Raw genomic sequence first — 12,075 nt, 5'->3', positions numbered from 1 at the left:
GTTGTCAGCCACCTCCTGTACATGGATGACATCAAGCTGTATGCCAAGAGTGAACGAGACATCGATTCATTGATCCACACTACCAGGCTATACAGCAATGACATTGGAATGTCGTTCGGACTGGAGAAGTGTAGTCGGATGGTAACAAAGAGAGGGAAGGTAGTCAGAACTGAGGGGATTGAACTACCAGAAGGCAACATTGCAGACATAGAGGACAGTTACAAGTACCTGGGGATCCCGCAGGCGAATGGGAACCATGAAGAGGCCGCTAGAAAAGCTGCAACCACCAAGTACCTGCAGAGGGTCAGGCAAGTCCTGAGGAGTCAGCTGAATGGTAAGAACAAGATCCGGGCCATCAACACGTACGCCCTGCCCGTGATCAGGTACCCTGCTGGGGTAATAGGCTGGCCAAAGGAGGAGATAGAAGCCACTGACATAAAGACAAGAAAGCTCCTTACCATGCATGGAGGGTTTCACCCCAAATCCAGCACCCTGAGGCTGTACGCTAAGCGGAAGGAAGGGGGCCGGGGACTGGTGAGTGTCAGCACCACAGTCCAGGATGAGACAACGAACATCCAAGAATACATTGGGAAGATGGCCCCAACTGACCGAGTGCTCAGTGAATACCTCAGGCAGCAGAAACCCAAGAAAGAGGAGGGAGACGAGGAACCATCATGGAAGGACAGGCCCCTGCACGGTATGTACCACCGGCAGATAGAGGAGGTGGCTGATATCCAGAAATCCTACCAGTGGCTGGACAAAGCTGGACTGAAAGACAGCACAGAAGCACTAATCATGGCAGCACAAGAACAAGCTCTGAGCACAAGATCCATAGAGGCTGGGGTCTATCACACCAGGCAAGACCCCAGGTGCAGGCTGTGTAAAGATGCCCCAGAGACAATCCAGCACATAACAGCAGGGTGCAAGATGCTAGCAGGCAAGGCATACATGGAACGCCATAACCAAGTGGCCGGCATAGTGTACAGGAACATCTGTGCCGAGTATAACCTGGAAGTCCCGAGGTCAAAATGGGAGATGCCCCCAAGGGTGGTGGAGAATGACCGAGCTAAGATCCTGTGGGACTTCTAGATACAGACGGACAAAATGGTGGTGGCTAACCAACCGGACATAGTGGTGGTAGACAAACAGAAGAAGACGGCCGTAGTGATCGATGTAGCGGTTCCGAATGACAGCAATATCAGGAAGAAGGAACACGAGAAGCTGGAGAAATACCAAGGGCTCAGAGAAGAGCTCGAGAGGATGTGGAGGGTGAAGGTAACAGTGGTCCCCGTGGTAATCGGAGCACTAGGTGCGGTGACTCCCAAGCTAGGCGAGTGGCTCCAGCAGATCCCGGGAACAACATCGGAGATCTCTGTCCAGAAGAGCGCAGTCCTGGGAACAGCTAAGATACTGCGCATATATATATATATATATATATATATATGATTCTTGCCTCTACACATCCTGAGGCCGAGTCAGCAGGGAATTTGCACATTAACAGTGCAGTGGATCCTGCTTGTGCCGTGATATTCAGGACTGCAAACCGAGCAGGTTCACTGACTTTCAGCTTGTTGTGTTTGTGGATATATGACTGACTTTAATTATTCACAAAATCCTCACATTCTCTGTAAGATTAAAGTCAACTATTGTACGGCGTATATTTTGAAGTAAAGGCTTTAAAACCAAGTTAGTACAAACATCGCTAATGTCACATAACTTTCCCAACATGTGGCCAACAGTGATGTTTTAATGTTCTTCATTATAAAAACATTTGCGCATAAATAAGTGACATAATATTCAGTACTTACTTCTGAAAGTTTACTCTTCATCCGCTCCGCTTCCGCCGTTTTTTTTTCCCGGCAAAATTGTCCACACCACTGCCGCACTATGAAGTCTGGGATATGTTGGGCCATGAAGGCTACACCGACCCATCCTTAAAATTCAGGGAAATTAAGGACGCATTTTAGGGCTGCATTTCGAGCAGCCTTTGAATTGGGACAGTCTTTGTCGTGTCGCTGTGACGTAATCGGCCTTAAAATGCGGCCTTTAAGGCTGCAGACCCCAAATCCGGTCATTGGTACTTCCTGGCTTGTGTAGTTACTAGGTAACAAAAGCTCAACACTGCCCCTAGCGTCCTGGAGCACTTCCGTTGTGTTTTGGAATTTGCATGTGTTTTGGAGTTTGCAAGTGTTTTGGAGTTTGCGTGTGTTTTGGAGTTTGTACGTGCTTTGTCTCTAGGGGCCACCGTACATACTTCACATGAAGACCAAAATAGTTCCAAAGTCCAGATCTGAATGAGGGTGGGGGAGGTTCAATTTGCCATGTTGCAACCAGCTTAGCTACTGTCTTGCTAGCTTGTGCTGCGCTCAGTGGATCTGCGCTCGACAGTGGAGCCTAGGCGGAGTAGTCGAATGCAGATCCACTGAGCTCTCAACACAGACAGCATCATCAGAAGAAAAGTTGATAAAATAAATTAAAATTTTGTATTGTTTGATACATATGCGTACCGAACCGAAAGCACTGTATCAAACGGTTCAATATCGATATCGATCGATACTTTTTTTTTTTTTTTTACAACAGGAGTAACAGGAGCAGAAGAGTCTGGAACAGCAGAGAAACAATTTCAGCCATTTGGACTCAGCTCAGCCACTACAGAGGAAAAATGTCTTCAACACAAAAGGTGAGAAAAACATCACAGACAACACAACACTGTTATTGAAACTGTGTGTTCAGCTGCTTGGTTTTTAAAAACCCGTTAACAGCAGCTTTATCTTTTCTATCCTGGGCTCATCCATACAGGGAGTGCAGAATTATTAGGCAAGTTGTATTTTTGAGGAATAATTTTACTATTGAACAACAACCATGTTCTCAATGAACCCAAAAAACACATTAATATCAAACCTGAATGTTTTTGGAAGTAGTTTTTAGTTTGCTTTTAGTTTTAGCTATTTTAGGGGGATATCTGTGTGTGCAGGTGACTATTACTGTGCATAATTATTAGGCAACTTAACAAAAAACAAATATATACCCATTTCAATTATTTATTTTTTACCAGTAAAAGCAATATAACATCTCCACATTCACAAATATACATTTCTGACATTCAAAAACAAAACAAAAACAAATCAGCGACCAACATAGCCACCTTTCTTTGCAAGGACACTCAAAAGCCTGCCATCCATGGATTCTGTCAGTGTTTTGATCTGTTCACCATCAACATTGCGTGCAGCAGCAACCACAGCCTCCCAGACACTGTTCAGAGAGGTGTACTGTTTTCCCTCCTTGTAAATCTCACATTTGATGATGGACCACAGGTTCTCAATGGGGTTCAGATCAGGTGAACAAGGAGGCCATGTCATTAGTTTTGGTTACATCATTGTAATGTGATACTATCACCAGAAGGTGGTGGTAACACACCAGCAATGTGTTTGTTGACATGTTTGATTCCACTGACGGAGGGAGTTTCAGTTTGTTCCACGACTGCATTTCACTCACTGCCTCTGTCACTGCAGGACCAACATGGAGCAAGAAGTCAGCACTCTCAGGAGGCTGACAAACCTCACAGAAGAAAGGGAGAGAAAACGTACAGCTGTGAGTTGTGTGGAAAGTCTTTTACCCAGGCTGGAGCCTTAAAAAGACACCAACTCATCCACAGTGGAGTTAAAGCATACAGCTGTGACATGTGTGGAAAGTCTTTTACCCTGGCTGAAACCTTAAAAAGACACCAACTCATCCACAGTGGATTTAAACCTTACAGCTGTGAGTTGTGTGGAAAGTCTTTTACCCATGCTCAAAGCTTAAAAAGACACCAACTCATGCACAGTGGATTTAAACCTTACAACTGTGACTTGTGTGGAAAGTCTTTTGCCTGGGCTCAAAGCTTAAAAAGACACCAACTCATGCACAGTGGATTTAAACCTTACAGCTGTGACTTGTGTGGAAAGTCTTTTATTCAGGCTGGAGGCTTAAAAACACACCAACTCATCCACAGTGGAGTTAAAGCATACAGCTGTGACTTGTGTGGAAAGTCTTTTACCCTGGCTGGAGCCTTAAAAAAACACCAACTCATCCACAGTGTAGTTAAACCTTACAGCTGTGACTTGTGTGGAAAGTGGTTTACCCAGGCAGAGAACTTAAAAACACACCAACTCATCCACAGTGGAGTTAAATCTTACAGCTGTGACTTGTGTGGAAAGTCTTTTACCCTGGCTAAAGACTTAAAAAGACACCAACTCATCCACAGTGGAGTTAAACCTTACAGCTGTGACTTGTGTGGAAAGTCTTTTACCCGGGCTGGAGACTTAAAAAGACACCAACTCATCCACAGTGGAGTTAAACCTTACAGCTGTGACTTGTGTGGAAAGTCTTTTACCTGGGCTGGAAACTTAAAAACACACAGAATCATCCACAGTGGAGTTAAACCTTACAGCTGTGACTTGTGTGGAAAGTGGTTTACCCTGGCAGAAAACTTAAAAACACACAAACTCATTCACAGTGGATTTAAACCTTACAACTGTGACTTGTGTGGAAAATCTTTTACTCAGGCTGGAGGCTTAAAAACACACCAACTCATCCACAGTGGAGTTAAACCTTACAGCTGTGACTTGTGTGGAAAATCTTTTACTCAGGCTGGAGACTTAAAAAGACACCAACTCATCCACAGTGGAGTTAAAGCGTACAGCTGTGGGTTGTGTGGAAAGTCTTTTGCCCGGGCTGGAGCCTTAAAAAAACACCAACTCATCCACAGTGTAGTTTAAGCACACTACTGTGACTTGTGTGGTAAAGCTTTTGCTCAAAGTCGAAACTTACAGAAGCATCTAGTTACCCACTCTGGAATTAAGGCGTACAGCTGCGATTTTTGTGGAAAAAGGTTCAGTGACAAACAGTACCGAAATATTCACCTACGGATTTACACTGGAAATTATGTTTCCTGCTGTGATCAGTGTGGGAAACTGTTTACAACAGATGCACAGTTACAACGACACATGTTTAGCCACTCTGAGGAGAGACCTTACAAAAGTGAACTGTGTGAGAAGACTTTTAAAGTTCCACATCACCTGAAAAAAACACCAACAGATCCACACCAGAAATTAACTCTACAAGTGCAGTTACTGTGAGGATGTATTGATTTTTTTATCTTGTAATTTTAACCTGATTGTTTGGAACAAGTCTAATCAGTAAACTTATGGAGTTATACTGAATGAACAGTTTGGAAAAATGAAGAGTCATTTTCGCTCGGTAAGCTGAGTGTTATAATGTAAACAGTAAAACGTAGTTGGACATTGGCAGAGATCACTTACGCTGTCATTGTTTAGAAGCAGAGCAACACAGATGGATCCAGTTCTCAACCCTGTCGTCACTGTGGTGGTGGGAAAACGTTTCTCTGTGACCTTTGTGGAAAAACCTCCAATCATCAACGGGACCTTAAACCGCATCAACGTAGACACACTGGAGACAAAATGAACTACTGCAAAGAATGTGGGAGAGGCTTCCACACACCAAGTACATTAAAAATACATGAACTCTTCCACAGTGGGGTCAAACAGCACATCTGTGACTAGTGTGGGTCATCCTTCACCACTGCACGTGAGCTTAACGAACAAGAATGAGCAAATCCACACAGGAGAGACACCATACAAGTGCAGACACTGTGACAAAAACTTCTCACAATCAGGTCATCGTAACAAACATGATTGTACACACATGGAAGCGAACTTCAGCTCTGACCAGTGTGACAAGAGCTTCAGGAATCTCAGTTCATACTCCAAACACAAACGATTCCACGCTGTAAATAAACTGTTTCACTGTTACCAATGTGCAAAAACATTCACTTCATTATCTGCTCTGTGCAAACATCAGCCTGATCATGTAGGACTGAAATCACTGGATCACAATGAATCTGAAGAGAGAGAAAGATCCTCTTCTGGCTTCAGGGTTGGACTTAAAAACCTTGAGATCAGGCTCCACAGAGTTCAGATGGAATCTCATGTAAAGAGTGTCAGCTGATGTCACATTTGGATCTGATGAGGTAGCTCTGATTTCTGGACCTGCAGTGAATAATCCTGAATGTTACATTTAGGAAGCTGCATGTATAGATATGTACATCTATACATGCAGCTTCTCTGTCACTGTCACTACATGCAGGGCGATCAAAATTACTGATATAGATATATATCAATTTCTTTCATTTGAACTTTCTTAGTTTTTCCAAAATTAACTTCTTTTTTTTAAATGTATTCATTTCAAAGAAATGTTAAACGTTAAAAACGGCAGCACACATAAGGACCCTTTAAATAATTCAAATTCTATTAAACATCTATTTTTGGCTCCTCCTTTCACTTTAGTGTATTTACTGTATCGTTGAAGTCCACATGTTGTTTTAATGAAATCATTTTGATCCACATGTTCTGCAGCTGTTTTCTTGTTGATTTGAAGTTTGCATTATGAAATCCTGATAATGTTAAAGCGTTAGTTATATTTGATGAACTCTGTGTAAAGTTTGTCTTATTAAACAGTTTGGTGTGAAAAATAAAGAAATGGTCTCAGAACAAGAAGTTTGAGCCCTGATTTCATATTCAAACTAGAGGGAGTGCAGAATTATTAGGCAAGTTGTATTTTTGAGGAATAATTTTATTATTGAACAACAACCATGTTCTCAATGAACCCAAAAAACTCATTAATGGTAAATGGCCTGTATTTATATAGCGCTTTACTAGTCCCTAAGGACCCCAAAGCGCTTTACATATCCAGTCATCCACCCATTCACACACACATTCACACACTAATATCAAAGCTGAATGTTCGTGGAAGTAGTTTTTAGTTTGTTTTTAGTTTTAGCTATTTTAGGGGGATATCTGTGTGTGCAGGTGACTATTACTGTGCACAATTATTAGGCAACTTAACAAAAAACAAATATATACCCATTTCAATTATTTATTTTTACCAGTGAAAGCAATATAACATCTCCACATTCACAAATATACATTTCTGACATTCAAAAACAAATCAGCGACCAATATAGCCACCTTTCTTTGCAAGGACACTCAAAAGCCTGCCATCCATGGATTCTGTCGGTGTTTTGATCTGTTCACCATCAACATTGCGTGCAGCAGCAACCACAGCCTCCCAGACACTGTTCAGAGAGGTGCACTGTTTTCCCTCCTTGTAAATCTCACATTTGATGATGGACCACAGGTTCTCAATGGGGTTCAGATCAGGTGAACAAGGAGGCCATGTCATTAGTTTTTCTTCTTTTATACCCTTTCTTGCCAGCCACGCTGTGAAGTACTTGGACGCGTGTGATGGAGCATTGTCCTGCATGAAAATCATGTTTTTCTTCAAGGATGCAGACTTCTTCCTGTACCACTGCTCAAGGCTGGACTGGGACAAAAAATCAGCCCGGGCATTTTGACTAGAGAACGGCCGACCAGGATAAAAATTGAAAATGTGACGTCATTCAGGGGTAAAACCGCAAAGGATTCTGGGAACTTGTGGCAAGAGGTGCTAGCGCACGCAGGCTTTCAATTGAGCTCAGTTACACAGCAATAAAAAAATGGCAAGAAGCTGTTGTAACTGCAATAGCCGGTCGCATGACAGCCACGGAAAGCCGACGGGTAAAGAGATCCTTTTTTTTTTTTTTATCGGATTACGTCGTTGAAGATAAATTTTTTAAGCCATGTTTCTGAAGTAAGAGCTGATGGTCTGGATATACCAAATATAACGTCTCAGAACACTCCAGCTCACATGTTAGTCTGCTCCATTCCCACAAAGGTCAGAGTTTTGTAGTAGTTAATACGTCATTTTTCTTAACATAATTGGTGATATAGGTTACAAGCAAGTCTGGCGCTGAACAGAAATTGTCGCGCTATGCTCCTTTGTTTATTGTGCATAAATAGTGAATTGTCCTGACACAATATTGCGTTTCGCTTCTGTTATTACCATGGTACACTGACAAAAACATATTCTTTTATTCACAGGATAAAACAGTTGTTTTGTATCACTAATTGTCCAGTGCGATTACAGCATACAGTATTATTGTCACTGCTACATTTCTGTGATGCTACCAGAAATTATTTCCACTACTAATTAATTACCGTTGAGCTCAAAGGTTATATTAATAAACTGTTAACGAATGTGTATTTATGAAGACGATTTGTGAGACTGGTAAACTTTGTTCGTACGATGGTCTTTCGTTCTACACGGTGCGTTTCAAGGTCCTGTACCCATCCGTCGGTAAACTGGTCCTGGGCTTGTTGCAGTGACCTGAAGTTACTAAACTTCATGAGTGTATGCACTCACTCCAAGAAGCGTATAATTATAAATATGAGCGTGGTGAAAGTTGGGCAGCACGCTAATGTATTTTGTCCACTCTGTGTGCTCGTAAGGGTCTGACCCTTTCACTCCTTTGATTTTTTCCTCGTATCTTTTCTTTGACTTTTCGTCGAGTATGTTTTTGTACGGACCGGCATTGTTCTCCTTCGTTTTGTACATTCCTTTTTTGTGCGGCAAAGAAAAAACAAGAAGGTATTGGAACCGGAGAATGAACGTTTTGCGGTGCTGCAAATGCTTGCATTTGATGCAGTACTTGGATTGTTATGCCACGAGTTCCCGGCATGCAATGCGCGAAAATCACGTGATTGCTAAACAAGGGGGAGGGTGCATCCAGCCTCCTCGGTTGTAATTGGTCCAGCCCAGAGTCGATCATGACCAATTGGCCAATCCAACACCTTTCATTATATATACCCTTCCTAAAAAAAAAAAAAAAAATCCATCGGCCCATAAAAACAAAAAATCGCCAGCGGCCCACCGGGCAAATGCCCGGTATGCCCGATGGCCAGTCCAGCTATGCCACTGCTTGAAGAAGGTGTCTTCCAGAAACTGGCAGTAGGACTGGGAGTTGAGCTTGACTCCATCCTCAACCCGAAAAGGCCCCACAAGCTCATCTTTGATGATACCAGCCCAAACCAGTACTCCACCTCCACCTTGCTGGCGTCTGAGTCGGACTGGAGCTCACTGCCCTTTACCAATCCAGCCACGGGCCCATCCATCTGGCCCATCAAGACTCACTCTCATTTCATCAGTCCATAAAACCTTAGAAAAACCAGTCTTGAGATATTTCTTGGCCCAGTCTTGACGTTTCAGCTTGTGTGTCTTGTTCAGTGGTGGTCGTCTTTCAGCCTTTCTTACCTTGGCCATGTCTCTGAGTATTGCACACCTTGTGCTCTTGGGCACTCCAGTGATGTTGCAGCTCTGAAATATGGCCAAACTGGTGGCAAGTGGCATCTTGGCAGCTGCACGCTTGACTTTTCTCAGTTCATGGGCAGTTATTTTGCGCCTTGGTTTTTCCACACGCTTCTTGCGACCCTGTTGACTATTTTGAATGAAACGCTTGATTGCTCGATGATCACGCTTCAGAAGCTTTGCAATTTTGAGACTGCTGCATCCCTCTGCAAGATATCTCACTATTTTTGACTTTTCTGAGCCTGTCAAGTCCTTCTTTTGACCCATTTTGCCAAAGGAAAGGACGTTGCCTAATAATTATGCACACCTGATATAGGGTGTTGATGTCATTAGACCACACCCCTTCTCATTACAGAGATGCACATCACCTAATATGCTTAATTGGTAGTAGGCTTTCGAGCCTATACAGCTTGGAGTAAGACAACATGCATGAAGAGGATGATGTGGACAAAATACTCATTTGCCTAATAATTCTGCACTCCCTGTAATTTAACTGTTTTCGGTGGTACATGTGGAGGTTTATCAGGGAGGAGACTTGGCTGTTCTCCACTCACACTGGCTGAAATGGTGAAAATGCTGTTATCATAGGATGAAATGAGGATTTGTTCCTCATTAACGAGTTGGGGGCACAAAAAATACTTTTCTTTCTTATTCTCATTTAAAATATCTAGCTTTTATTAAATAATTATCTGAATCTTGCGAACAAAGTTTTTATCTGACGTAAAATGTATAGAAATCATACATATACCAACAAGACAGTGTACATCACTGTCACAACAGCATTTGTTTTCATTCAAAGGCTTTTTGGCTTTAATACCTGGTGGGCCGGTCTCTAGTCAAAATGCCCAATTTTTTTGTCCCAGTCCAGCAGTGTCACCATGCCAGCTGACTGTATGTCATCATCAGCTAGTGTTGTTCTTTATACATCAATATTACCAAAGTTTACCATAAGGCAGCATAGAAAGTATTTACTTGCTTTCAGGTTTTATTCAAATGTTAGTCTTTTCAGTTGTTTCTCCACTTTTTTCCTGTTTTAAAAATCAAACAGCAGTTTGTAATAAGATTATCTTCTTTTTTTAACAGGCAGATAAAGTTTTGCATTGGCATTGGCTAATTTGCCAATTGTATGTTAAATATTCAAAAATGTTTTTGCTCAAAACATACGTGCACTATATGTCAGTAAAAATACTATGCAAATATTGCTGTCCTTGAATGCTGAGTAAACACTGACAAAGCACTGATTGTGTCTCTTGTACTTTATCAACGCAGTGTCTAAAAACTTTGCACCGTAGTGGTTAAAATCTCATTCTAATAAGAGTTAAAAGCGCATTCGGTTATTAGGTTTACAGGGTTACTGAATTATGGTTAATGGTTGGTAGAATTTTTTTTTAACATTATCTGCCAATTACATCTGCCACCCTTCTCCAAATCTGTGCCCCTACATGGCCCCCCCAACAAAAATTTTCTAGACACACACACACCACTGCTTGGTGGGTATGCAAGTGAAGAGAGAGACTACATCAAAGGACACAATGGTTTCATCTGGATCCAAGGTAAGTAAAAACGGCAAAAACGAAACAACCAGGTCGCTGGACACACCGCTCCTGTGTCAGCGGAGAGCAGGCACACTTTGCTCCCTCTCCCCCACTCTTATGTTTCGGTGTTGCACTGACACGTCACGTGACTTAGACACTTTGGGGGTTGTTAAGTTGTTTACATATTAATTATATACATTTTTTTGTTTTTGTTGTTGAGAATTTTAATTGTAATTTTTGTATTATAGTTTATAAATAGTATTTGTTTTAATTTGTGTACTGGTTTGCGTGCACTTAAGATTAAAAAAAAAAAAAAAAAAAAGATCGCCACCAGGGCAGACCCAATGGCATTTTCATGCTTCGCAGCATCATTTATTCTTACAATAATCACACGGTTGCTGTAACAGTACATTCAACGGCTTCAGCTCTCCCGCTGGCAGCCGTACACATCACCACCACCAACCCTGCAGCGGCATCGCAGAACACACCCTGCCACATACCCCCCTCGCCCGCTTCACCTCACCTCGCGAGCAGGCGAGGGAATTGGCCCGGACCATCGGCGCCCCATGCCCTAGCCCAGCGACGGGGAAGTGTCCACTCTGGCGGTCGCCCGCGCCTCCAGCGGAAGCCCCGGAGCTGGCCTGATGGCCACCCATATGGCAAGCAGCGGTGGCGCAGTAGGCGTGGAAGTGAGCTGGGGTTCACAGGTAGCTGGGCAGACGGCCGGCACGCAGGACTGTGCAGCCTGCGTGCCGAAGTGGACAGCATGCACCCCCGCGCACCTCGACCTCCGTCTCCAGCTTGGCAGGCGCGCCAGCCTCCGGCTCACCCCAAGCCGTGCGCTGTCCACCCTTACAGTGATCACACGGTTGCTGAATAAATAATTTCTCCTAATTATGTCCTGGGTTTTAACTAATTAATTATACCAAAGGAAACATCACACAAACACTTAAGGTCATGAAAATTAATTGCGATTTAGCAATTCAATGAGGCATCCACCTTATTTATTGAAAAGTATCGTATCAGTATTGGTATCGGCGATACTGGCCCGAATTTACTTGGTATCGGATCGATACCAAAATATGCAGTATCGCACACCACTAGTGTTTGGGAGTTCCCTTTCAGTCGATTCACTCGGTACAACACATAAGCATGGGATATCACGCCCTCGTGTGTCCTGGCTGAAGAAACCTTTAATCACGCCTTTAAGGCAGATGACGTGTGATGACACGCGCACGGCCCTGCCTGCACATATAGCCGCTGTCATCACAGTCATCCCTCAGTTCGATAGCCGCTCTTC

General features: G+C 43.0%; 1 protein-coding gene across 1 annotated transcript in view; it reads left to right on the top strand.

Annotated features, from left to right (window-relative positions):
• The window catches only part of LOC112433649 (uncharacterized), a 26,200-nt gene extending 15,754 nt beyond the window's left edge, over positions 1-10,446 (top strand). Inside the window, exons 2-3 of the mRNA XM_076881935.1 lie at positions 2,581-2,680; positions 3,513-10,446. Of these exons, the coding sequence (XP_076738050.1) occupies positions 2,663-2,680; positions 3,513-4,757 (1,263 nt within the window). The 5' untranslated portion in view covers positions 2,581-2,662 and the 3' untranslated portion in view covers positions 4,758-10,446. The remainder of the gene's footprint in view (positions 1-2,580; positions 2,681-3,512) is intronic.
• Positions 10,447-12,075: the final 1,629 nt, after the last annotated feature.

Source organism: Maylandia zebra, linkage group LG3 (assembly GCF_041146795.1).
Source record: "Maylandia zebra isolate NMK-2024a linkage group LG3, Mzebra_GT3a, whole genome shotgun sequence".
Lineage (NCBI taxonomy): Eukaryota > Metazoa > Chordata > Actinopteri > Cichliformes > Cichlidae > Maylandia > Maylandia zebra.
This window is presented reverse-complemented; position numbering and strand designations above follow the sequence as displayed.